This window comes from Oryzias latipes, chromosome 1, assembly GCF_002234675.1.
Source record: "Oryzias latipes chromosome 1, ASM223467v1".
NCBI classification, from domain to species: Eukaryota; Metazoa; Chordata; class Actinopteri; order Beloniformes; family Adrianichthyidae; genus Oryzias; species Oryzias latipes.
Window position 1 is genome coordinate 8,327,283 of NC_019859.2, and position 24,874 is coordinate 8,352,156.

Here is a 24,874-nt window from a genome sequence, read left to right on the forward strand (position 1 = left end):
ATTTGGGGGAATTAAATGTGTCACAATAATTTAATGCAGCGTCGCTGGCTGTCTCTTTTTCTCTTTCATTCGTCGATTTTCTTTTTTTTAAAGCAGCTTCCAAAAGAATAGCTTTTGAAAACACAAGCAACAAAGTGCATCTCTTCCTGTTGAAAGTCCATCCAAACAACTTCTTCTTTTAACGCCCACTCCAACTGAAATTGTGTTTTTTGGTTTTTCTAACATGTTCTTGTGGCATTTTTCTCACAATGGAGGACATATATTGAGAAAATTAAGATTAGAATTGTGTTTCTGAGAATTTTTTTTTATTCAAAGCGGGAATCAGAGAGTAAAATGGAGTTGGGAAAAGTGACGTAGGATCTACAATCAGCACGCCACAACCTCCCTGCTCGCTCCATCCTGATGCATGACATGTAGACAAATAGATCCCTGTGCGTCATCGTTTTCTTCGTCCCAGCTGGCATCTGCCACAGCACTGTACAGCTGGATAGCTCGGATATTGCTCTGCATTTTTGTTGCACCAGTAATGGTACATTGGGGTTTTAACGGGCTGTGATCTAGCAGGAGGGAGTGTAAGCAGATGGATGATGGGAAGTGGGGATAGGCTCCCTCCAAGCCAACAGTTTCACCCACAACTAGAAGGGAAAACTTCTGATGCTCTGTTTTTTTTTTTTCCTGAAAACGGCCTAATCATAAATAAAAGCTTATAAAATAGATCAAAACAATACCGGAATGGGACTTTAAATGCGTATTTTGAATGCAACATGAGCTAAACTGGCTTATTGCTGCAGATGCTCTGCTGGCTCTTCACAATCTGTGGACATTCGAATGTTAACTCTCAAAAATGCAGTCGCCTCACAAGCTACACTTTGGGGAATAACCAACTCTGCGCTCCGTTGTTGTTTAAACAGAAATACTTTACATTCTTGTCCACATTGTCCGGGAGCTGCCCAGGTCAACTGCTGCCTAAAGAAAACCTTCCTAATCCTGCAGGAATTAGCCTACATCACTGTCCATTCAACCCGAATAGCACTTGTTTGGGGTCTGTTAATTGATCATGCTCATTGAGAGTTTCTCTGTTTAAACTGCACACTTGAGTTTTTTTCTGCTTGACCTGTGACCTGAATGATGTTCATTCAGACACATCCAGGTGTGCTGGGTTCACACGCTTTTCTATCGAACAGGTGGTAGCTGGGGGTCTGCGTGTCGGCGGCTTGCAGGGTATCTGGAGGTGGGATGGAGGTCACAGGGCCTCACAGGCACAGCTGTGGGATTGTGGATGCCTAGAGGGAAAGCAGGGCCTGTCACTTCTTGATTCAGAGGGAAAAGCCATAAAGCTGTTCTTGCAAAGTATCAGGCCTGGCTCTTAAGCCAGAGGAGCTCTCCAAAATAGACTCAGGCAGTGGAACTAAGCAGACTTGAAAGTTTATTCTGGAGATGGAAAGTAGAGATATTTTTAGAAACGTCTGCACTCATAATATTATGATAAATCGTTTAGAATCACTCTTTAAGCAAAAGGAATTATTAGTAACTTGTGTTATTCAACTATGCATATGGTGTTGCATAATTGTTACGTAAAGAAATGTCAGATATACACTATATAGTGCACTACATAGTGGACAATGTAGTGCACTATATAGTGCGTTCACCAGTTTTTAGTGCTCTCTGAATCCACAATTCCCAAATCGAGTTCCCTAGAAATTTCCCAGAAGTCTCTGCAAAAAATCATTGTGCATCGATGCTCACTAAATAGGCAAATATAAACCACAACAAACAATTTTTGTCTAGAAATTGTTTGTATTTAAATGTACTTTTTTTAACAAACCACAAATGTTTATATCTTCAGAACTCAGACCATTGAAAAATAATCATCACAAAACACTCATATCAATTAGATTTTCACTTTGTGCAATCGATGACGTCATGTTCGGCGCTTGAAAAAAAAAAAGAAGTGAGCATGGTGTCCCAACTGCTTTTTAAAACCGGGGAACTACATAGTATTTTAGTAGTTAGGGATTAGGGTGGGAATTCGGACACAGCCTACTATTCCCAAATCGAGTGCCCTAGAAATTTCCTAGAAGTCTTCAGAAAACCAATGTGCAACTATGCTCACTAAATTGGCAACCATAGACCATTTAAATGCCGTTTAAAAAAAAGTAGTGAGCATGGTGTCCAAATTGCTTTTAAAATCCAGGACACTAGATCTTCCTGCACTTATATAGTTTTTTTAGTTAGAGATTAGGGTGGTGATTTGGACAAAGCCTTAGTCCTGGAAAACGACAAAAGATTTTTGATTTTGCCTAAAAAACTGAATTAATCATAATTAAAAGACCATTGAGCACGTTTTGAATGATCTAAAATGCTAATGATCTAAAAATTAATTTGAGAAAAAAAGCACGCAGAGCATGTGACATCTAAACTAATGAATGTTTAAAGAAGTAAATGCATCAGCGACTTGCTGCTTCCTGATGTTAGTTCTTCCAGAAAAAATGACGATGGCAACTTTGTAATTTCTAAAATGTTTTAATTAATGCAATACAATGAGTACATTTCCATTAAGTAAACATTTACAATGTAACTAGTTATTTTTTTGATTAAAACTCCACATTTCAGGGTGTTTTTTTTTGTTTCATTTGCGTGAGCGTCAATCTTTCCACAAAACACGCAGAACCTTAGCCGTCTCAGTGTGTGCACGCATGCAAACTGAACTTCATATTTAATATGCATTAACAGATAATAGCAAATACAAAAAAAAAAAAAAAAACAGTCTATACAGCAAGGTTGGAGTTTAAGCAACTTAGTATAGCTTAAATGTACTTTTTATTGAGTTAGGCCTGAAAAACAAAATTTAAGCCAGAATCATAGCCTCATGTACACAAAAAACTGTAAGAGTTTGCAGCAAACAAATGTGTAAAACAGTGCCTTGTTGGTTGAATGACTATGACACAGTATTATGGTGGAATATTCTTTGACCAGATGTGCCATTGGCTGCTACATTGTTCTGTGCTTCATGTCTTTGGAAAGTTTTTTTCAGGATACAGACTAATGTGTTGACTCCAACAGTTTTATATTCACTCAAAGAGGAAAAAAAATATTTTACACTGAGAAGTCACCCAAACAATAACATTAAAAGTAAAAGATTTTTGTTGTAATTGATCAATTAATCATCAGTTTAATCATCTTCAATGTACACTTGAAGTGCACTGACAATACAACAAGAAAAAGGGGGAAAAGGACAATATGCTTCCATTTTCCAGTTTTTTGGGCTTATGTTACAAAGGAGAACCATTTTACTTTTCCCAAATTTTGTGTTTTTTGGATGAAAAATCAAATTCAAAGTATAGTGTCAAACTTAATTTGGTAATATTTTTAATATCCCCTTGATAAATGCACACATTAATGCATTGAGGATAACGAAAAGCATTTTGGCACTAACACTTTTTCTACTGAGATAGGGAAGTTTTTGGCTTTTAGCAAAAGTTACCGCTGCTTGAGTCACCATCTGTACATGCAAATGGTTTGTAGGGATCACGTTTGAACTCATTTTTTGACTTTGCATCAATATGGATCCACTATGATGACGGCGTGTACTCACATTTAACCCTTTAACCATTTACACCATCATTCCAACAGATTCTGAAGCTTACAAAAGCTGCTTTAAAATTGTTGCATATCAGCGCAAAGCTGCTTTTCTCAAGGTTGGAACACCGCGCCAAAATTACGTTAATTGCCAAAACAACTGAAGAGTTGCGGTAATTTACAAAACGTGAACACTTAAGCTAGAGCTTTGGTGCTAAAGGGCTAAAGGCAAATGCCAACATAGTTCAGTATGTTGTAGAACATACATTGCATGTATTATGCTAGTACCTATAATGATTTCAATTATTTCATTTAATCCATGGAGAACTTAGTGGATTTTACAGCATTGGTTAGCATAGCGTAACAGATGTAGCAAGCTAGCATTTAGAGCTCATTATTGTCATTAGCTAAAAATTTGCATGTAGCAGATGATGGTGACTGCAGTATTTTGGGATTTCTTTTTGTTTGTTTGTTTGTTTTTAAGATAGATTAGGCAAATTCATCAGAGACTATAGCCAGAGCCTATGTACCAAATGTAGCATGCTAACTGTTTTTAACTTTGGTAAATGGTCTTGTTTTGTTGAGACCTTGAAGCAGGGCTGCTTGTTCCTGGTCCTCGAGATTGACCACCCTGACTGTTTTCAAGATCAGCTCTGATCCGCTCAATCAGATGTCTCCCCACTCGGAACTCACCTGGTCCAGGTAATCAGCAGCTAGCAGTGTAAGGAGAGCTGGAAAACAGGCAGGGTCGTTGATCTCGAGGATCAGGAATGAGCAGCCTTGCCCTAAAGACTGTTGTAGCTTTTATTGATGCAGCTATTTCAGTAGCATTCTAATTTCTAATTGCCACAAAAAAGTACCACGCTCCATGTGGGTTTTAAAAAATTGTAGAGAAACCAAGAGTTAGAATCATACTTTCTTCTCTGACCATAACTCTCAGCTAGGGACAGACAGCTCCAGGCCCTCGAGGGCCACATTCCTTGCAACCCTCGAACATATCCTGCTCTGGCATGCTGGACACACCTGAACCAGGTAATGAGTCATAAGCAGGGCTTGGATATCTGGACATCATGCAGACATACTGGCCCCCGAGGCACCCGCCCCATCCCCCCACTCCCAGCAACCGACCAGAAAAACCAAACGCTGCAATGGAAAAAAAAAACATCAACCTAAACTGGGATTGCTAGTTTTTATTACTATTGTCTGCAGTGACCCAATGCATTGTTCTACTATAGGGCTGTTTCAGGTTACCACGTGAGAGTGACATTTAAATCAGAATTCCATGTCCAGTCGAGTTGTTGATCCAACTAAAATAAAGTAGCGCTAAAAATGCTCTTTTTTTGCATTTCGAGTGCTTTTTGCTCTTCTTTTAAAAACTTTTAAAGAGCTGTTTTTGATTCTTTTGTAACACAAAAGAACTGTAATATCAATATAATAAGAATAATGCAGCTACAATATCAAATAGTCTATGGTCAGTAGCTGATCTTTCTCATTTGTTCTAGTAGTGCACTGGATTGTTTAATAAAACTAAGTCATTGATCAAAATTATAAAAAAAAAAATACTAAAAGTTTTATTCTCTATAATTAGTACGACTGTCTATTTTTTTTACAAGTCTGGTCTAAAACACTCTAAGCCAGTCAGTTGGAGTGATAGTGCAAAGCTAAAGTGGGATGTTACAATTTAACAAAACTGACCCCACACACACAAAAACCTGTTGACAGCAAGTGCAAGTGAGGGGAATCCTCACATTTGCCAATGCTAACCACCCCACATCTGTAAAACAAGGACAAAATGCGCAGAGGCCATCCTAGTTTAGTTTTGGTTGATTTCTTGTTTTTGATTAGTTACTTTGGCACAGTTTACAAAAACCAGAATTTTCAGCCAAGCATGCTTGAGAGGGCATCCTGTGTGTCGCAGAACAAGCACATCGGGCTTTCTTTATAGCACCAGACAGATAATTAAGATCAGAAAATTAGCAGCACGCATCATTTCCAGGTAGCACCTCTAGTTATGAGGTTTTCAGCAAAGATGAAAGAAGGGGGGGCAGATAAAAAGATTTAAACATTTGATGTTTTTCATGTAAAACTGAATTGCTTCATGTCTACTTCAGACAAACTACATCTTCCGCTTGAGCAGATACGTTACCACTTGTACTTACTTGCTAATGTGTGTAATTTACAAAATTAAGAATGAAAAAAAACAAGATCAGCAGTTTATATTAAAATGACAGCATAGAAAGAACACAGTCTAGTGGCTTTTCCGTAAAAGTTGGATAACACTGATGAAGTTAACTCCTAAAGAGACTCCCTTCAACAAATATCACGACTACAGATGTTATCTATGTAAAGTGTGAATGTTTTTTTTCTTTCTGCAATCGGATACTTGAAAACTTGTGTGTTTAAAGACGGTCTGTCTGAAGTTTACAGAGAAGGATCAAACTAGAACAAGTGCTCAAAAGACTGGAGTCGCATTCTTTGACACACAAACAAAAGAACAGAAGAGCTAGACCCAATGGTATCTTTTTTGTTGTTGCACAAGCTCAAGTACCGTCAGCCTCGGGTAAATTGAGGCTCAACGACGAAGTCCAATGAAGTCATGCGGTTCTACGAACAAGCACCAGTAGGATTAAGCTGGTTTTGGGTCCCCCAACGGCCTCTCCTCAGTCCTGCAGGGTTGCACTTATTAACTGGTGGCAGTCCAGTTCTCCCCGCAGCTCTGGCGGGCCTGTCATCCTCACGCCTGTCTTCGGATCCACGCACCAGCACCTTCCTCTCTGGCCGTCGCGTGCAGGATGGCACTGCAGCAGCCAACGAAGAGAAAGTCATTCATCCACTGCAACAGTTTGCATTCAAACTGGCATGTTAATACAGCGTTTAGGTGTTTGTGTATTGTTGATGCACAACAAAGATAACTTAAGCCTGTTGCAATAGCTCATTCATAGTCAGGCTTTTCTTCCTGAAGTTTATAACATCGCTACAACATTCATTTGCATAATGCTAATAAAATGGTTTGTTGGGATTCTGTAAGTTGTATAAAAATAATAACATTCAAAGGAAAACACAGGTGATATAAGTACATGTAAAATGGTTAATACAGCAGTGAAATCCATAAATGGGAGTTAAATCCAAACTTTTAAACCAAAAACCCTTAAATCTTTCAAAATTGAACCGCACTATGAATAGATTATTGATCTTGAGAGTTTTCAATACTCAAAGAGTCATAGTGCAGCCATATGTTTTACACATAAGTTTTAAACACTCTGATGAGTCGTTAGTGTCATTTTGCCAATGCAACAGGAATTGATCCCATAAGAAAAGGGTCTAGATGGTAAAAGTGAAAAAATCCACATAAAGAGTGACTTGTAAAAGTCCTGAATAGTTAAAGCAATACGATAGCATAAGCCACAGTAGATTTTTAAATTTAAAAAATAAATAAGAAAGCTAAGAGATTCAACTTCCTGTGCAAATCCTTGAATGGTCCAAAGAAAAGAAACACATCATAATTCTTATAAATAGTGATTTAAAAGTAGAAGATACACTTGAAATATGACAAAACAAGAGAAAATGATACTAAATGATGAGTTATCTGAAAAAAGTAAATGCTGCTAAAATTAACAAATAACAAAAGTTTTTTTTAAGTAATAAGAATCTTTGCAAATTAATATTTTAAATTTGTATTTTTTTAATATTTCCATAAAAATTTTGATTAAAAAAACAACAATCTAATCATGACACGATGAAATCTTAACTTCTAGCCAATCAGGTAACGCAGAGAAAGTCACGTGACCAGCAAAAAGCGACTTCAGAGGAAAAAAACAGCACCCCGAAAAAGTTCAGTAAATAGTAAGTGTGGGCCCTGTTTTATCCAGAATATATGTAGGACTATCAATACTGACAAAATAATACTGCTGTGGACTGTTTATGGTAGGTTTTGAGCTTGAATTTGACAGAGTTTGCAGCTTTGACGTGATATTCCCTTTTTCATGTTATGTTAGCTGTTTATGTTAGCTAAAAACCGTTAGCTAATCACTCCATGTAATTTATTAATTAACTTTTTATTGATGAATTTCTATAAAAATATTGCATTACAGTGTGTATATGAGATAAATAAAAATATATATCTTTAAAAAAAGTTTAACCGATTTAGGTCTATAGTTAATTGTTTAAACTACCAATTTAATTTGTTCTGATTCTTAAAGCATATTTAAAACATTTCATGTATTATTATCATCTGTGGGGGGGAAGATAATTCATTTTATTCATAATGTAGGTTAAAAATCAATCAACTTTTGCGTGATTGAAACATAAAATGTGATTTATCTCATGACAAGTTGACAGTTTACAACAGTCCACCGAAGAAATCTAATCTCTTGGAATGATTTGGACTTTACAGGAGGGAAATTAAAGCGGACAAAAGTCTACAGAGCCTGAAGACTCAGAAGAATCTCCCTGCTGGGGTCAAAGGTGATTGAAGCTTTAATTCCTGATTTATTGCAGTCTTTCTGTGTGGGGAAAAGTGACAGCTTTTGTGAGTGTATTTAACATACTTTAGAGCTGTAGTAAATGACATCAACTCGACAGTATTTCACCAACTCATGTGTCAGACTAGAATTTCAAAGCGCAGCCAGTAAAAATCAGTTGTTGTAAAGCTTTATACTCTGAAGCAGTAGTTAAATGTCATACTTTAGCAGCAGGATGTGGCTTCTAAGCGTTCTGTCTTATTCCTCTACTTGAAGTGGGAGCATTTGAGTGTATTAGAGCTATGAGATCACGGGGTAAAAATGTCTCCAAAGTTTCTCACGTGAGCTTTCTAAAAGCCTCCTGCTTTGAAATGACTCCCAGTTGTCCCTAATGACCTGAGCTTTTCTTCCCCGTGGGTTTTATCACGGTGCACTTTTAGTTAAACAGTAAACAGATGCCTGAGAATCCAGCAGACACGGAGGTACTTTAACCACGTTACACAAGCAGCGTAACTCAGACTTCTGATGACTGGTGCCCTCGCAGAACTTTCCTTTTATCACCGTGCAGCGAAAAAAACAGCCTTATCTCTGTCTTTATGTTCTCGGATTCGCTCTTATCGGTACATTTGCTTTATCTAGCAACACCTGAATTTAAGAGAAAGAAGAAAAAGGCAGAAACTAATTTTATCCGTCACAGCAACGCAATGATAATTGTGCTGCAGCTAAAAGCAGGCTGCTTCATTCACGACACATTCAATGTGAATCACTTTCCATGCGAGCCTAGAAAAACAAACTCTTGGCTTCAATGGCTGATGGTCTGTTTCGAGACACTTTTGTTGCTCTTGAACTCATAAGACAAATGTCGTCCTCTGAAGGCCTGCTTCGTGTTTTTGGCCCTCAGACTGCTGATGTAATCAAAAGAAAGCATTTGAAGTGTAAAGATAGGCATTTTTATTTGTTTTGGCTTGACGATGGGGATTCTCAGTTCACAAACAGACGTGGTGGAGCTGCTCGGCTACGTGTTTGGATAAGCTGAGTGCTGAGTGCGTTGTTGAAGTCACAGACCTGTTTTGGATGGAAATCTCCATTCCTGTCACAGTTGGGGATGGGGATCGTGAATAGGTCGTCGTGAGTGCGAGTGTTTGATGCCAACCTGTCCAGGGCTCGCTGCAGCTCTGCCCGGCACGGAGCCTAAAAGAGAAAACAGGATTTGACTGGATGGTTCATTGTTGTTTTTCCGAACAGTAGTTCCAAAAGATGTCTGCTGGGGTAAAACAGAGTTGAGATGTATTCAGGTGGCAGCGTCGTTCCTGGAAGATCTGGAGGAATGTGTTTATGTTTTGAGAACTGCCTTTTTTCACCTATAAAAATATATATTGACCCATAAAATCCTGTATCAGAGTGATGTGGAGAAACTAATCTTTGTGTTTGTAACATCTAGATGTTCACTTTTTAGAATTTTGCTAAATTTCTCTTAAGTTTCTAGCTGAAGTATTTCCCCTTTGTGCACATTGGACATTGAATGACCAAGTTCCATCAATTTTAATGATCTCACCGCATTATTTCCCAATACAACTTCTCACTTTTAGTTTGCAGAATTGATGGTTGTTCCTAGATGGTCCAAAACTAAACCACAAGGCTCCGCTTTCATTGAACCAACTCCATGTGGCGCTCCAGGAGGCAGACACTTTAAAACTTTAGGGCCAGTCTTAAAAGTTTTGGAATAAATCTGTAGTTTTGGTCCTCCTGGGTGACCCTAAACCTTTCCTGCTAGTTAAACTCCTGTAGATCTGAACTTGCCCTTTGCTTTTTCCTGATTTGATTGTCTTTTGTGTTTGTTTTTCCTGTCCTCCCTGACCCCAAACTATGGGCTTGTTCCTCTTTTCTGCTACTTAGCTCATGCTCAGTTGGGGTGGGGGTGGGGGGTACTTATAAACACACCACCAGAATCTTCCACTGCAATCAGCAAAAACATGTTTAGGATTTGGCCTAAATAATCAACACGATTAGATCCTCTTAGCTGTTTTTGCTCTTTATGTACCGCTCCCTTAAATGACTGTAGTTAAATTGCATCTATTAGAAAAACTGAATTGAATAAGGGAAGACCAATTGTGTTTGCTTGTTGTTGTTGTTGTTTGTTACATCATTTATAAACCACCACTACCTTTGCATGTTTTGATATATCAGGCATGTCCAAAGTCTGGGCCCTGGGTCAAATGTGGCCCGGGTTCAAAATTCTACTGGCCCACAGGCTCCTGTTATATAATACTGGTAATAATAAAATGTGTGGCCCCCAGAACTGTCTAAGAACTGTATGTGTGATTTATTGGGTGTGATTGGGTAGCTTATATTATAAATGGTTGTAAACCTGTGAGGGAAAGATGTATTTGTTTCTGTGATAAAACCACAATGGTTTGTACTTATGAAATGTATATTTTGTTTTCTGCAAAACCTGTTTTTAAATTAAAATGGTACTACAAGAAATTTAGTTTAAAAAAATCTGAAAACATTTAGTAGATTTTTTTTTACAGATGACAAATATTCAATGAAACCAAGTTGTTGATTTGCAGAAGAACAAGTGAAAACAGAACTCTTAAACTTAAATGCACATCTGTACATAGTCTCTGTGTACTTATCTGTATTGAATTCAGTGCTTTTGCCTTTTTTTTTTAAATCTTTGTTGCCTCTTAGTTCTATGTTTTCGGAGTTTGCTTTAGGAACCTTGCAAGTAAGAATTGCATTGCTCAGTGTTGCTGTGTAAATGACAGTAAACTTCTTCAATCTTGAAGTGGACTGGGGTTTGCTTGTTCAGATGGTAAATGGTGCATACTTGTTTTTCTACCTACAAGGCCCAAGGTGCTTTACAGTCACAGACCCATTCACCCAGTCACACACACACACACTGGTGTGCCGCGCCGCTGCCAAACAGAGGCAAGGTGGGGTTCAGTGTCTTGCCCAAGGACACTTCAGCTCATGGGCGTGCAAGGCGGGAATTGAACCTGCAACCTTACGATCATGGGTCGACCGCCCTACCGCTGCGCCCCAGGTGAGCTTTGTCAAATTTAGCGGATTTGCCAAGGAATCAAATCGTGGAACAAAGCTGGCAGTGTAAAGGTGACCCTGGAGCCATAAATCCACAGAGAGAAAAGGACTTTGAGTTAATTTACTAATGACTGAGCTGATGTCAAAAGAATGCCATTGGGCAGCTGTGGTGCAGATGGAGAGCGGCTGGTCTCTGACCTAATTGAAAGGTTCCAAGTTTGCTTCCTGCCCATGTGTCGAAATGTCCTTGGGCAAGACAGTGAGGGTGGCTACAAGGTAGCAGAGCTGCCATCAGTTGTGAATGTGTGAGCGTGGGCGATTGGGACTTGTGACTGCAAAGCACTTTGGGGATTAATCAAGTTATAAAAGTGCTGTGTAAGTATACACTATTCAATATTTAATTAGCAAATAAGCTGTAGATAAACTAGAGAGGATGTTTTGTGGCTTCATGATGACAGTGTTATCAATTGGACACTGAATCATAAATCATCACTTTCTCAATTAACCCTATAACACTGGAGTGTTGACTCCAGTGTTTACACACCGTAACTCTTCAACCATTTACACAATTAATGTAATTCCAGTGGATTTTCCAGCGGAGAAAAGCAGCCTTGCGCTGTTATGCAATACGTTTCATCAGTAATTTGTTGCATAAGGGAGCAAAGCCGACGGGAAAAGCCACTTTTCTCCGTGACAGAATCAGCTGATTCACGCGTAAATGGTCATAGAGTTACAATATGTCAAAGAGTGTGCGTTCTTCAGGGATTCACCAGCAACATTTCCAGTGTTAAAGGCTTAATATAGTTAATAATTCTGGCATCAAAGTCAGTGAAAATGTTAGTCTGTTCTAGGGCTGCACGATATGAGGAAAACTCGTGATATGCGATGACGATATAACTTGCGATAAATGAACAAATAGCAAAAACAACAAAAACGTTTCCATTTCACTGCAAAAGTTCAAATTAAGTTAGAGTCAAAATACCCTAAATTATTCTCCAAATGACCCTTGTCTAAGAAGGAGGGCCAAATCTAACATAAAAGCTCCATCTGATTGGTCAAATGCATAAAGGGAATTATTCAATTCATTAAATAGTTCAAGTTGCCATAAGATTGTTTTAACACATTTAATGTTTACCATTCATTGCGATTTATGCCGACTTTTGCGATATAGATATTGCACAGCTTGAAATCGCGATAACAATAAATTTGCTATTAATTGTGCAGGCCTAATCTGTTCCAACGTTTGCTATTTTTTTCCAGCTGCATGTAAATTTTTTTTAAAACTTGAATTATGATCCACATTTCTCTTTTGTTTTGGGCATTTTTATTATATTATTTATATTTTGTTTCATCTATAAACTATATCTCCAGTACTTCCTCACGTTGTGGGGATTTTAATGAAGAGTACTTTGAACACGTTACATTTAAGTTTCATTGTTTCTCTTTAACTTTTTCATCTTTTTATTTTTATTATTCATATCATGAAGTTGTTTATGTTGTCAATATTTTCATAGAAATAGCTATTTATATAAAGTTGTTTGATATTTTTAAAAAACAAAAGCCCAATACTCATCATTGCTTTAGGCTCATTTTCTGTTGGGAGGCTGTAGTTCTGTTTTATTTGGGCTTCTTGTTTTCTGCTCCTCATTTCTCTAATGAGAAAAATCCACTTTGATGAAGAGACACTCATGTTTTCTACCTTTGAAAAACGTTGAGTCATGTGTGGACATGTTTATGGTTGTGATCCAGGTTCAAATCTATCCCTCACAGGGTTAAAATGTTGATGTGGACGTGCACCTGAACTCTATTTTTACAAGACCACAATTACATGTTATGGTCTGTAAGTAACTAATTTTTACGAGTCATAGCCCGACTTTTGGGCTGGTGAATGTGAAGCTGTAAAAGCCTAATGAGAAACACCTGCCAGGGCCCAGGCACTTTGCTGTTTCCTGTAAAAGTCGTTGGAAAGTCGGGAGACGGTTTCTTCTCACCAGCACCAGCTTTGGGTCCTCCCTGTTGCTTCTCTGGTTGGTGGATTTGGGCGGCATTCGGGCCAGACTCTTCTGGATGCAGCGTTTGTCCTGTGGGCTGCAGCGGATGTTGCTGTTGTTTGGGTGTTCGGGGATGATCTCTTCCTGTCGGTCCACTGCTGAAGGGGAACAAAAATGTGGTTTTAGCTCTTCATATGTGTGTGTGAAGGAGAGAGCTAAAGTTAGAAAACAGTTCCGTTTGTTTATTTATTTGCTGGACAACCTTAAGACCCCAGATTTAGCCTGAAGGCAACATCCACCCTCCTCTTCTGGTCCTCCCTGACCTTCATTGTGCAGCTGAAAATGTTCAAATGTGGTCCAAGAATAAGGCTGGGTTAACTTCAAGGATTGTCAGCCTTGTTTCTATGCTGGAGGGCCCATGTGGGCCTCTGCTCTGGTTCTGCTAGTCTTCAGCTATCACTGTGCAGCCTTCCCACAAGCCCTGAAACTCCCCGAAGTGATGGCGTCCTACACTTTGCATTGCTCACCTATAATTTTGGAGCTCTGTGGCCCTGAAGGCACCCGGCTGCTTCCTCAGAAAGCATCCCCCTTCCTCCTCATCCTCAACAAAATCTGTCTGCACCAGGTGGACATTTAGAGAGGATGTGCTGGGTCACATGTTGGCTTCGGCAGGGGATGAGACATAGTGGTTGTGTCCGAATTCCCACCCTAACTACATAAAAAACTTTATAGTGCGGCACAATGTAGTGCCACGGATTTTAAAAGCAATTCGGCCACCATGCTCAATACTTTTTTTTTTTTAAACGGCGGATATGACGTCATCGATTTCACAAAGTTAAAATCTATTTAATATGAGGGTTTTGCGACGAATATTTATGAGTCCACAGTCTTCTGAAGACAAAAACGTTAATGGTTTATTTAAAAAAAAGCATTGAAATTTGTTCCGACGCAATGCATTGTGGTCTATATTCGCCGATCTAGTGAGCATCGATGCACACTGGTTTTTTTACTTCTGGTAAATTTCTAGGGCACTCGATTTTGGAATTGTGGATTGGGGCAGCCCTACAAAATGGGAAACGCACTATATAGTGCACTATGTTGGGGTTAGGGTGGGAATTCGGACATAGCCTTTGCCTAAAAAAACAAAAAAACAACAAAATTTGACTTCAATGAATTTTGCAGTTTGTTCAACCAAACCCAAGTTCTGCTGCTAACAGGCTGTGGGTCAGTTGCTGATGCTGAAGAATCCTGATCTTTTTAATCCTTTTATTGCCTTCCCTCTGCAGTCATTCCTGCCTCTGCTTTTGCTTTTGTTGGCGTCTTTGTTCCTTCTCCAGGCTGATTCTGCTGGTTTCCCATTAAAAGACGCTTCTTTTCCTCCGTCACCGACAACCTCACAATGGGAGACTAAATTAAACTCGGGCTGGGATTGTACGGAATCCACTTTTATGAGGACAGTGGTTTGTGAATGACCTGAATAAAGGAGAATAATAAAAAAAACGAATTATTTAAAAATATTATTTCGGAATGTCTAAAGAAAAAAAACCTGAACCAAAATGAGAAAATGTTCACGTGACGGAGGAGAGAAAAAAAACGGATGAAACTGAAAATAACAGAAAGCCAAACACAACATTGAGATCAGGCAGAATGAAGTCAGAACAAACCATAAGGAGCTGTAATATTTGCAAAGGCGACAGAACTAAAAGGAGAGAAAAAATATTCAATTGAAAAATAATAAAAATAACTAGCCTAGATAATCAGTTTTAACCTGGATTGGTATCAATACAACTAAACAATATTTTTTAAAAACTTCATTTATTTGGATTAAAAAATGGCTCATGCCATAGACATATGCACACTAGACTGACAATCTCTGTCATCATCCGTCAGGATTCTTAACCCTCAACACCATTCTTTCATGTCAGGATCTACCGATTCATGTTGATTGTGTAAACGGTTGATATCATATGTCAAAGAGCTTATGTCGTTTAGACATACGCTTGTTCGACACCTCCAGTGTTAAAGGGTTAACCTCCCACCTCCACAAGTCTGAGAAAAAGTGGTGACTAGGCAGCTCATAATTAAGAAAGAAACTTTGCTTAGCTCCACCCTTGGGTCAATCCACATGACCATCAGAAATAAAGTACCGGTATCCTAAAAAAGTACAACTCTGAGCTCCAATTAAAGCAATTTTTAAAAACCTCTGCACGGAGTTGTTGCAAACAGAAAACGAAGCTCAAATACAGAAGACTTTCTGAAGCAGACTGTATGTGCACACGGGGTTTGACTGAGAAACTAAAAGGGTTTTTGAAAAAGAAAGTTAATTTCCAATGGACATTGTGTGAAATAGGGCTGCAGGATTTGAAGAAAACTCACGATTTGCGGTATTAATGATTAATTGATGATTTGCTATGACGATATAACTTGCGATACACGAATAAATAGCACAACCACAATTATTATTTTTATTTTACTGCAACAGTTTAAATAAGAGTTAACATACCCTAAATTATACTCGAAATGACCCCTAGTCTACATACAACCTAACATAAAAGGGCTCCATCCGATTGGTCAACAACAGGAAGGGGTCCATCCCATTGGTCAAATGCATTAAGGGATTGATTTGATTCGTTAAATACTTCAAGTTGCCATAAGACTGTTTTATCACATTTAAGGTTACCATTTATCGCAATTTTCGCCGTCTTTGGCAATATGCGTATTGCACAGCTTGATATTGCAATAATATAAATTTGTGATTTATTTTGCAAGCTTAGTGTAAAAAAGTATTCAAAGGCATAATTTAAAAAATCTTAAGTATTCAAAACTAAATTGTTGGTAACAGGATAAAACAAGATCATCACTTGATTAAATATACTTTAGTACAAACTAAAATTAATTAATTAAAAAGTAGTTACATTGAATTAGATTGCTGCATTGAACTCAGGATTTGATTAAACTAGGTAAGATGTGGATGTGTTTGAATATTATCACAATGCCAAGCCAAGCATCATTAAGTCAAGCCAAGTCAAGTAAACTCCAGTCTCATCAAACTAAGCCAAGCCTAGCCACGTCAAGACCCTCTGGATTCTTCTGCTCCACGCCATCAACCTTCCCCAGCACAAAACTGGGGAAGGTTGATGGCCACCCGCCAGTTCACCGCTTCACCAGATCAACCATCCACGAACTTTGTCACCCAGTCCTCCATTTCTACATTTAATAAACTTCACAACTTCAAACCAAATCCCTGTCTGCTTTTGGTCCAGCTAATTCAATAACTGACAAAATGTTCTAAAAAACGACACAGACTTTTTGATTTTGGCTAAAAACTGCATAATCATAATTAAAAGACCACTGGGAATGATTTTACAATAGAAAAAGAAATAGTGGCAGTGGGATTTTGAAGAAGGGAATTTATTTAATCCCACCCCTTTTACGAATAACTTACGTTTTTTTGTTTTTGCCGAACTGTTTGGTTGAACTGGATTGAACTGTTGTGACTTTTGTTGTGAAGTGATGCCAAAAAAACAGCAACAAAAGTCACGCAGTCAGCACTTGAATAAAAACCGTGTTTCTCAGAGCTTCGTAGGCAGGCATCTCAACCGGCTTGTCTGGGGAGGAAGTGTCACTCAGTTGTATTTTTAGTTGTTGGGCGTTATTTTAGATTTGGTCATCTGCGCTTTCTTTTGCAAGGGTTTGTTCATCTGCTTCCTCCGTTTTATGCGTTCCCTTTCCCCCGCTCACGCTTTTCCGAGACGCCGCTCTTTCATAGGCCGAGTGATTTAAATGTAGGTCATGGGTGGCACATCCTGTTTTTGCCACCTCTGCTGCTTTTGTGGTGGAAGTGGCCACTTCTCCATGTGTTTTCACTCTATTTGGATCGCCAGCCCTTGTGGCGTGTGATAAAATTTCAGTGCGATGGGCTCCGATGTACACCTGTACTGTTAAGTCAGATGGAAATGTCCGAACAGAGGAAATCCCAAACAAGTTTTGGTGACAGTGTCACTGAAGATTTAGGTTTCTATATACACCCAGTCCGGTAAAAAAGGGCTTTCGGTGTTTTTAATGTGTTCTTGTGGCACTTTTCTCATGATATATAACATATATAAAGAAAATTAAGCCCAAATGTGCTTTTCTGTATATTTCTTTAATACAATGGGCGAGCCGTAAGCGCCTTGCTCCGCTTCATTCTGATGCCTCCACTTGTAGACGACTAGATCCATGTTCGTCTTCGTTTCCCACATCCTAGCTGGCGCCTGGCTCAAAACAGTACAGCTGAGTAACTCCAATATTTTTGTAGTTCATCTTTCGGTACATCCCGTCAGGGGTTTCCATTAGAATGAGCTTTTCACTGATTTGCACAGGTGGTTTTTTTCAGAGAGTTTTGTGCTGGATACCCTTCCTGACACAACCCTGTATTTTATCTGGGCTGGGGACCAGCACAGGGGACCCAGACTTGGGCCACATCGTGGCTACATAGTTAGGCCTGTGCGCAAAGGGTCTTGCCCAAGAACCCAAACTGGATGAAGCTCATTGCGCCCCCTGGGAATCAAACCCATGTGCTAGTCCTACACAACTGAGCCATCCAGCTGCTTTAATAGTTCCAACTTTGCTTTCCATTTTTGTTGCACTGGCAACGTTGAGGGGCTGCAAGCTAGCAGGAGAGCGTGTAAACAGACAGTTACCGTGATAGGATGGGAAGTGGGGCTGGGGTTGCTCCACGGCAAAGGTCCCGCTCACAACTCAGAGGCAAATTTCTAAAGAAATACTGCCGCTCTGCAGAAACTATGCCCTAGAAAATTACAGTTTTTAAAAAAAAATTTGGGCTCAAAATGGCATAATCAAAATTAAAAGACCACTGGGAATGATTTAACAATAGATCAAAAGACGAATGGAGCGGGACTTTGAAACAACGGGGATCATCACACTCACAACATACTTTTCTAACTTTGTCATTCAATTGAGAGGCACAATTACAGTTTCCTCAGGGTGGCTCCATCTTTGCATATCGTAGCACTATTAAGAGCAGATGTTGAAAGCTACAAACTAATCGGTGAAAACATTTCAAAACAGGGATCCATCGTTGTGTTTTTATCATTTAAAATCCAGGACGAGCTAAAGCTACACTCTGACAGGCCAACTCTAGACTTATGACTTCTGATATTTAAGCCATCTTTTTATAGTCTGCAGAATAGTGAACAGATTTTGGATTCCACTCTTACTGGCTTTTAGGGCTAACTATTTGAAGCCTGAAAACAAATATCCTCTTCTAGGATTTAGTTGTTCTCAGCAAGTCTTTCCATGAGTTTGTGATTCCCTCTAATCTTGGATCTCGGTGAGATGAGAAAAAACTGGATGCGGACCCTCTTTAGAATTCCTCTAGAAATAATGAGCTGCTGCTTGTAAAGTAAGACGCACTTAGAAAAGCTGTTCATCAGCGTTTCTTCAGCATGTTAGCTTTGATGTCTTTAGATGACAGCAGATCTGATAAATCTCCACGTGTCATGGGGCAGACACTCTCATGGCAAAGCTTTGTGTCTTTAAACTGTTAAAAAAAAACACATGGTTTTTAAAGTTTAGAGGCACATAACAGCTGGATTAAATTTCTGCAAAATGTTATTGATTAAAATATTATATGTGTGCAGTTATTACCGGTAAACATACAGGTCAGTTCAGTTATACTGTAGAGTTTAAATAGAAGCATTTATTTAACAAAACTATCTGGTTAAGTAAAAAAATACTTTGATAAATTTAGAAATGCTCATTTTGGATTAGGGATTAGGAATTATTTAGTCTAAAACTGCTTTGTCAAGGCCTGTATGAATGCTGACTTAGTGAATTGAAACTTTATCACCTTGCAGTTAAAAAATTACTTTGTAAAGTTTAATCTTGTACATATGAGGGTGAATTAAAATTAAGTACTTTAGCACAAAAGTACCCAATCAAAAAAGTTACTAAAACATTTGAAATCATTTTATATTAGATTATATAATATTATGTTCAGATATTAAAATTTGCTTTCCCACAATTAAAGATGACAAATACTTTAAATCAATAAATGAAGAATCTATTGCATTAAACTCTGGTAAATAAAAGTTTACGAATAAAAATGTTAAACTACTAGGGAGATGGATGTCATCGTTTATTTGGTCAAATGGGACTTAAGTTTGTGCAAAAGTTAAAAACGTATCATTATAATATATTACATGACTAAATGTAAATATTTACAATTTTTTCAAAATCAGTTTGTAAAAACCAGCTTTGGGAAAGTTTAGGAGGAAATTTTCAGGTTTACCTTTATTTATGTAAAACTGCCTTAAAAGGTTTTTGCACTCAAATCAATCTTTACGCATGTAAGAAACATTTTTGGATAAGATTAGGGGTAAAAGCTAAATCATTTGTCAGGTTTAGGTATTTTGGAAAAAGTTGTAAAAATGGCACAGACATACCCGTATAAAGCTACATTCACACTGCCCTCACCACCTTCAAGCGGCCACTTCCAATGAAAAATCTATGTACACATGTAGACGTGCATACATGCGTGTTTCGGGCTCCCGCTTTTTCAACCACTTTTGGGCTTTACCAAAACGCTTGTCCACTGAATGCATGTTGCAAGTAAAACCAGGCTGAACTTTGACCAATCAGAGACTCAGATTTGATAGTGACGTAGGGATGGCGTCCCTTTTTTTTCACGGAAGTGCCAACCGTTTGAAAACTGATGACGTAGGAGAAATTCATTGCGGTTTGCCTCTATATATAGGAATAAAGCTGTGAAAGAAAAAGCCTTGAGCACGATTTGTGAGATTTGCACCGCTTTATCATTTTGCAACAGGCCTCTACCAACTGTACATGTGCTAGTAAACAGTAGAAAGAGAAAAAGAAGAAGAAGCCCTTCCCTGCTTGTCCAGTGTGAGCACCAGAGGCTAAATGCGTGTTCAAGAACACGCGTTTTCCCTGTTGGTAATGTGCACGTTGCTTAAGGAACATGAAGAAAACGCACAGAGGAAAAAAAGGATTCTTAAAAAGACGACATTCATGAAGTTAAAATGATTATTCATGAAACACCAAAGCTGTTGCAAAAGCAGGAAAATCCTGCTTTGTGGCACAGAAAAACTGCATAGTGTGTTTATCAGAACAAATAATGTGTTTCAAATTAGATAGAAAAAGAATAACAGGAAGGTGGAAACTATTGATGAAAAACAGTGAAAATGGAATTTAGTTAAACACACTCTTGGCCTCAGAGAAGACCCACAAGTATGAAACAACAGAGCTTTTTTTTGGGCTGCAGATATTCAAAGTTAAACATTGTCAGACGTACGTGAACTATTTGTGTACAACTGTTTGCTGTTGTGAGCCACCGTTGCTTGTCTCAGATTCCTGTTCTGTCACATTACTTTAAAACAAACAACTCGACCTGTGAAACATCAAGCGAATCTGACAAACAACTGCATTGATTATACTCTCGTGGTTTTTCTGAACAGTTGATAGGACATCCTATACTTTACTGACAGCCAGTTTGGGGGAGTTTGGCTTTAAGTTCAAAAGTCTACCAGGCTCAGAACCAAAACACTGCTCTTTCTAGTCAACACTGGACTCTGCCAGAGTATCAGTGTCAGAGCGTTGGCTTCCAGGCAAAATATTTCCTAGAATAAGTCATCAACTGATGTCAAATTCTGTGTCGTTCTCAAACTTTCATCAGGGTGAACACCAAATGTTCTCATTTCTTTGCGGTGTCATTTATCATCTAAAGTAAAAGGAAACAAACATTTGATCAGAAACACAAAGAAAAAGCTCCCATTCAGTGGCTGTCAGCACAAACACATGTGTTTATGTGAATCTAAACAGACCAGGCTGTTTACTTTTTATTTATTGTTTAGGGAGTAAACAGAAAAAAATAATCTAACTTTCCAACTTTAATCATCCCAAAACTCAAGTCACAACAATTGAATACAGAACAACAGGAGCCTTTTCATCTTCTGTTTCCAAATGCCAGAAAACCAAGAGGTATCACATGCTGCAGTTCCCCAATTAACCACCGGAAGCAGGTTATAGAAGTAAACATTGAGTCCAATGGTAAAAAGTTTAAATTCAATTGGCTATTGAATTGTACATTCTGGATACTTTTATGTTAATTGGTTTGTTTATTATTCACAACAACTCTAGGGTGTACATTTTTTATGAATTGCAGTTTTTATCAGAGCCTAAATGTGCACACAGTAAAGGGCGTGCCTATTTAATTGGATGGAACGTGTACCCAACAGAGCTACAATAATCACTTTGACCAATTTTCAAAATGCTGTTTCGTAGAAGGAGTAAAGCCTTAATACATCAAGGAATCAATTAAAGACGAAGGGATAGATTGAAGTATGGATGGATGGGTGTATTCATGACTGAAGAATGTATGGATGTATAAATGGATAGATGAGTGAATGAATGGGTAGATGGATGGATGGAAAATTGATAAAGGAATCAATGAATGGATGAAGGGATAAATATATATAGGGATGGATGGGGGGACTTATGGCTAGAAGGATAAATGAATGGACAGATGGATAAATGGATGAATGTATGGAGGAATTAATGGATAGATGGAGGATGGATGAGTGGGTGGATGGATGAATGAAGGTGTGGATGGATGGATGGATGGATGGATTGATAGATAAAAGACTTAATAATTGAATATATGGATAGAAGGATGAATGATGGATGAACGGATGAAGGTGTGGATGGATGGATGGATGGAGAACATATAACACCATTATATCAATTTTAATTAACTGTCTGCAACTTCCCCAAACTTTTTGGGACCAGATCCTAAAGTGGTTTTGTTTTGTATCTTGAGGCTTTGAACTCCAGACAAATTAAACTTAATGTGTGACAAACATTATCTTGAGTTTTTAGATCACAGTGATGGAAAGAAATGTTTCTTACAGAAATGTTGGTCATCCGACACCTACAAGCTCACCAGATCTCATTGTCGTCTGACACATGACCAGGACAAACTTGGACTGTTTGTTTGGCTCTTCACTCTGGCTTCACAATGAGGGGGGGGTCCCTTGTCTCCTGGAGGTCAGCTAATCACATTTACTCCTGAATAAGGGGTGCAGCTGTCCAAATGCAAGGCGTGGACCAAAGAAAGCAAACAGGCATCTCTGGGGGACATCTGCTTAAAGGAGCCAGCAGGTTCTGGCTTTCACATAGAGCAGCATGCGTCACGGCACATTGAGCGTAGCCGAGCGCAGTCTGGCTTCATTCAATCCCCCGGTGGCTGTCGGTGCAGGACCTCCAAAATCTGACATCTGTATCGGCCTGAAAGTAAAACCGTCAAGGAAAGACATGTGAACACCCGACGCGGTGGTACACTTGCTGGAATGTGGGAACAGATGCCAACACCTGATTTATTCTGAGCACTAAGAGAGACAGCTTCTAAGAATGTGATCTTAGAGAGCATTGAAGCCGAGTCAGAGCCCTGACATGGGATGCAGGATGGTGGCTCTTGTTGCTATGGAAATGATAAATGCAAAATCTGGATTACTTGATGCTTTACCCTGCAGGACCGCAGCTGAACACCCGAAATTCCTTTGGGTTAAGATGCGCCTGGCTCCTTTCCAGGGTGCTTTCATTACAAATTCTCTGGGTTTTTTAAAAACCCTCTTCTATTTTTATCTGGGATGTTCACTGTTGCTAGGAGTGTCATTCAGGAGATGCACCCCCGTGTTTAATAATGCATTAGTGCTGCGAATGCGCCACAAAGGAAATCCAGTCTTTTTGCTTCTCCGATTGTCTGCACGGCAGAATTGATTTACAGTCAGATTTATTGGCCAGAACTTCCACGGCTTTGTTATGACAGACTCCGGGGGTGAAGCCGAGCTCAGATTACTGAACTTTCCTAAAGCTTCCCAGAGGACGAGTCCCCCTCAAAGTCTGGTGTTTTAACCCCTCCAGCAAGACAGACGACTCGCAGCAAAGTGACACAGACATTTTCCTCCTCTCCCTGATTCAGTCACGCTATGAGCCGACTGCACAGAGAGAGCAGAAGGCTCTCATTTCAGCTCTGGCAGTGGGAGCGCCGATGAGCTCATCCCCACGAAGGAGCGGTGGGCAATGCGCTCAGAGGCTTGGGGTGCATCTAGGTCAGGGGGAACAGATGCTGCAAAGGCGGAAGCGTTTTGGCATCAGCGGGGAAATGAAAGGAGAACAATCCAACCTTCAACAGCCCTCCCTGTGAGGAGAGCACAAGTTCACATCAAAGCAGTGACTGGAGCTGGTTATGCAAATCCAGTGCTAGACGTCCCACTGCGAGACAGTGGAAAAAGACCTGGATAACAACAGGATAGGGGGGTGGAAAGGCCTGGAGGAGATGAAGACATGAGAAGAGTGAGGCTAATAGCCTTAGACTGGCCGCACTCCATTACAGTCATTTCATACAGCAGCTTTTATGACCCCCCCCAATACAAGCACACACAGATTCACGTTTCCATCCTGCAGCACCAGACATCTCCACAGCTACCTGCAGGATTTGAGCTTATTCCTGCATGATGGGCTTCAGGTTTGGCCACACAGAGGCACAACAAAGAGACTCTAGCTGTAGAGGTCCAACCCCCCACCACCACCACCACCACCACCACCACCACCACCAAGGAGTGATGCTTTTACCTGAGTTTTCCTCTACCTCCCGCTCATCTGTGCAAACGCCCTGGCCATGCATCAGGGAGTGCAGCGGCCTCTCCACGCCACGCGCCGGGTAGCAGCGGAGGCCAGCGCCACACCGGGGAGAGTAGACGCCGCAGTGTGCCCCTTTCGGCAGGGCGCAGGTGGGGCAGCAGCCGCAGCCGGGCTCTCGGACCGTTTCCGTGCAGCCGTCCGGCAGCCGGCAGCTGGCCAGCCTTTCCTCTGAGCAGACAGGGCAGCGGATGGCCAGGTCAGACAGGCACAGCGCCACAAGGGACAGTATCCCCAGGATCTGCAGGGACCAGCCGGACGGAGCGACCGCCACTATGCCTCCCCCTCCTCGCACCATGACACCCCAAACTCCTGCTCAAATCCCCCAAGTGTGGTGTTTCCGGCCCCCGTCCGTTCTGCAAGCCTCGGTCCGGGAAGAACACTTCGTTCAGGACAGACGGATGTTTTCGGCTGCTTTGTGTTCCCGTCTCCTTTAATGCAAAGAAACTGGAGCCGTCTCTGGAGCACAGCGTCAAAAAGGAGATCTTGTTCAGGTGCAGCAAATGGGAGGGATCTGCGCCTCCAGGTAAACTTCGCCTGCCTTCTTCTGAACGCCGAGTTCTGGTCAACAAGTGTCCAAATGCAAAGCAGGCCAGCAGAAGTGTGAGGCAGCAGTCGCAGCTTCCTCCTCCTGCAGAGGACTGGCTCAACCCGAGCGGCTCTCCCTGGACTTTATACTGGTCTGTGGACACGCCTCTCCCCACAGCGAGAGAGGAGCTGAGAACTCCAGCTCTCTGCTCTGTCTCCCTCTGCCTCTCCAGGGCTCTCCCACACTCAGAGACTCTTAACTTGTGCGCAGAAAAAACAGCTCCGCCTCATGTTTGCATTCTGTCCTCATTAAAACTCTGACCGGCCGGCTGGCGTGTGCACGCATGTGTCCGATCGGTCCCATTGTCTTTGCTGTGAAAAGCAAACAAACTGACACACTGTCTTCTAATGTCTGCACCCAGCCCCCACGGACTCCAAAAAGCCCCCCCAATGAGGGAATATGTTGTAACAACCCCGCACAGCCAGGATGGTTTATTGTACGTGCATGTTTCTGTTCGTGAGAGCTCTCCTCGACCCAGCTCTTGAACCAAAGCT

General features: G+C 40.2%; 2 protein-coding genes across 10 annotated transcripts in view; one reads left to right on the top strand and one right to left on the bottom strand.

The window, feature by feature from the left end:
* Positions 1-2,507: 2,507 nt before the first annotated feature.
* igfbp4 (insulin like growth factor binding protein 4) lies at positions 2,508-24,474 on the bottom strand. Of its 2 annotated transcripts, none has more exons than XM_023955147.1 (4): positions 23,726-24,474; positions 13,073-13,227; positions 9,105-9,230; positions 2,508-6,377 (listed from the first exon to the last, which is right to left on the bottom strand). In XM_023955147.1, the coding sequence occupies exons 1-4, from the start codon at positions 24,087-24,089 to the stop codon at positions 6,240-6,242; spliced, it is 783 nt and encodes a 260-aa protein (XP_023810915.1). In that variant the 5' UTR covers positions 24,090-24,474; the 3' UTR covers positions 2,508-6,239. The 2 variants fall into 2 exon arrangements, with proteins under 2 accessions (XP_023810915.1, XP_023810913.1); XM_023955145.1 differs by having other exon boundaries at positions 13,073-13,230; positions 23,726-24,472.
* Positions 6,384-24,874, top strand: part of aiolos (zinc finger protein Helios) — a 44,739-nt gene continuing 26,248 nt past the window's right edge. For 3 of the 8 annotated variants that reach the window (XM_020713150.2, XM_011494317.3, XM_020713209.2), the window contains exons 1-2: positions 6,386-7,422; positions 7,973-8,043. The gene's annotated coding sequence lies outside the window, so the exon portion shown is untranslated. Of the gene's footprint in view, positions 7,504-7,527; positions 8,044-24,874 lie in introns of those variants that run through there. The other 5 variants (XM_020713073.2, XM_020713052.2, XM_020713021.2 and 2 more) reach the window with 5 other exon arrangements.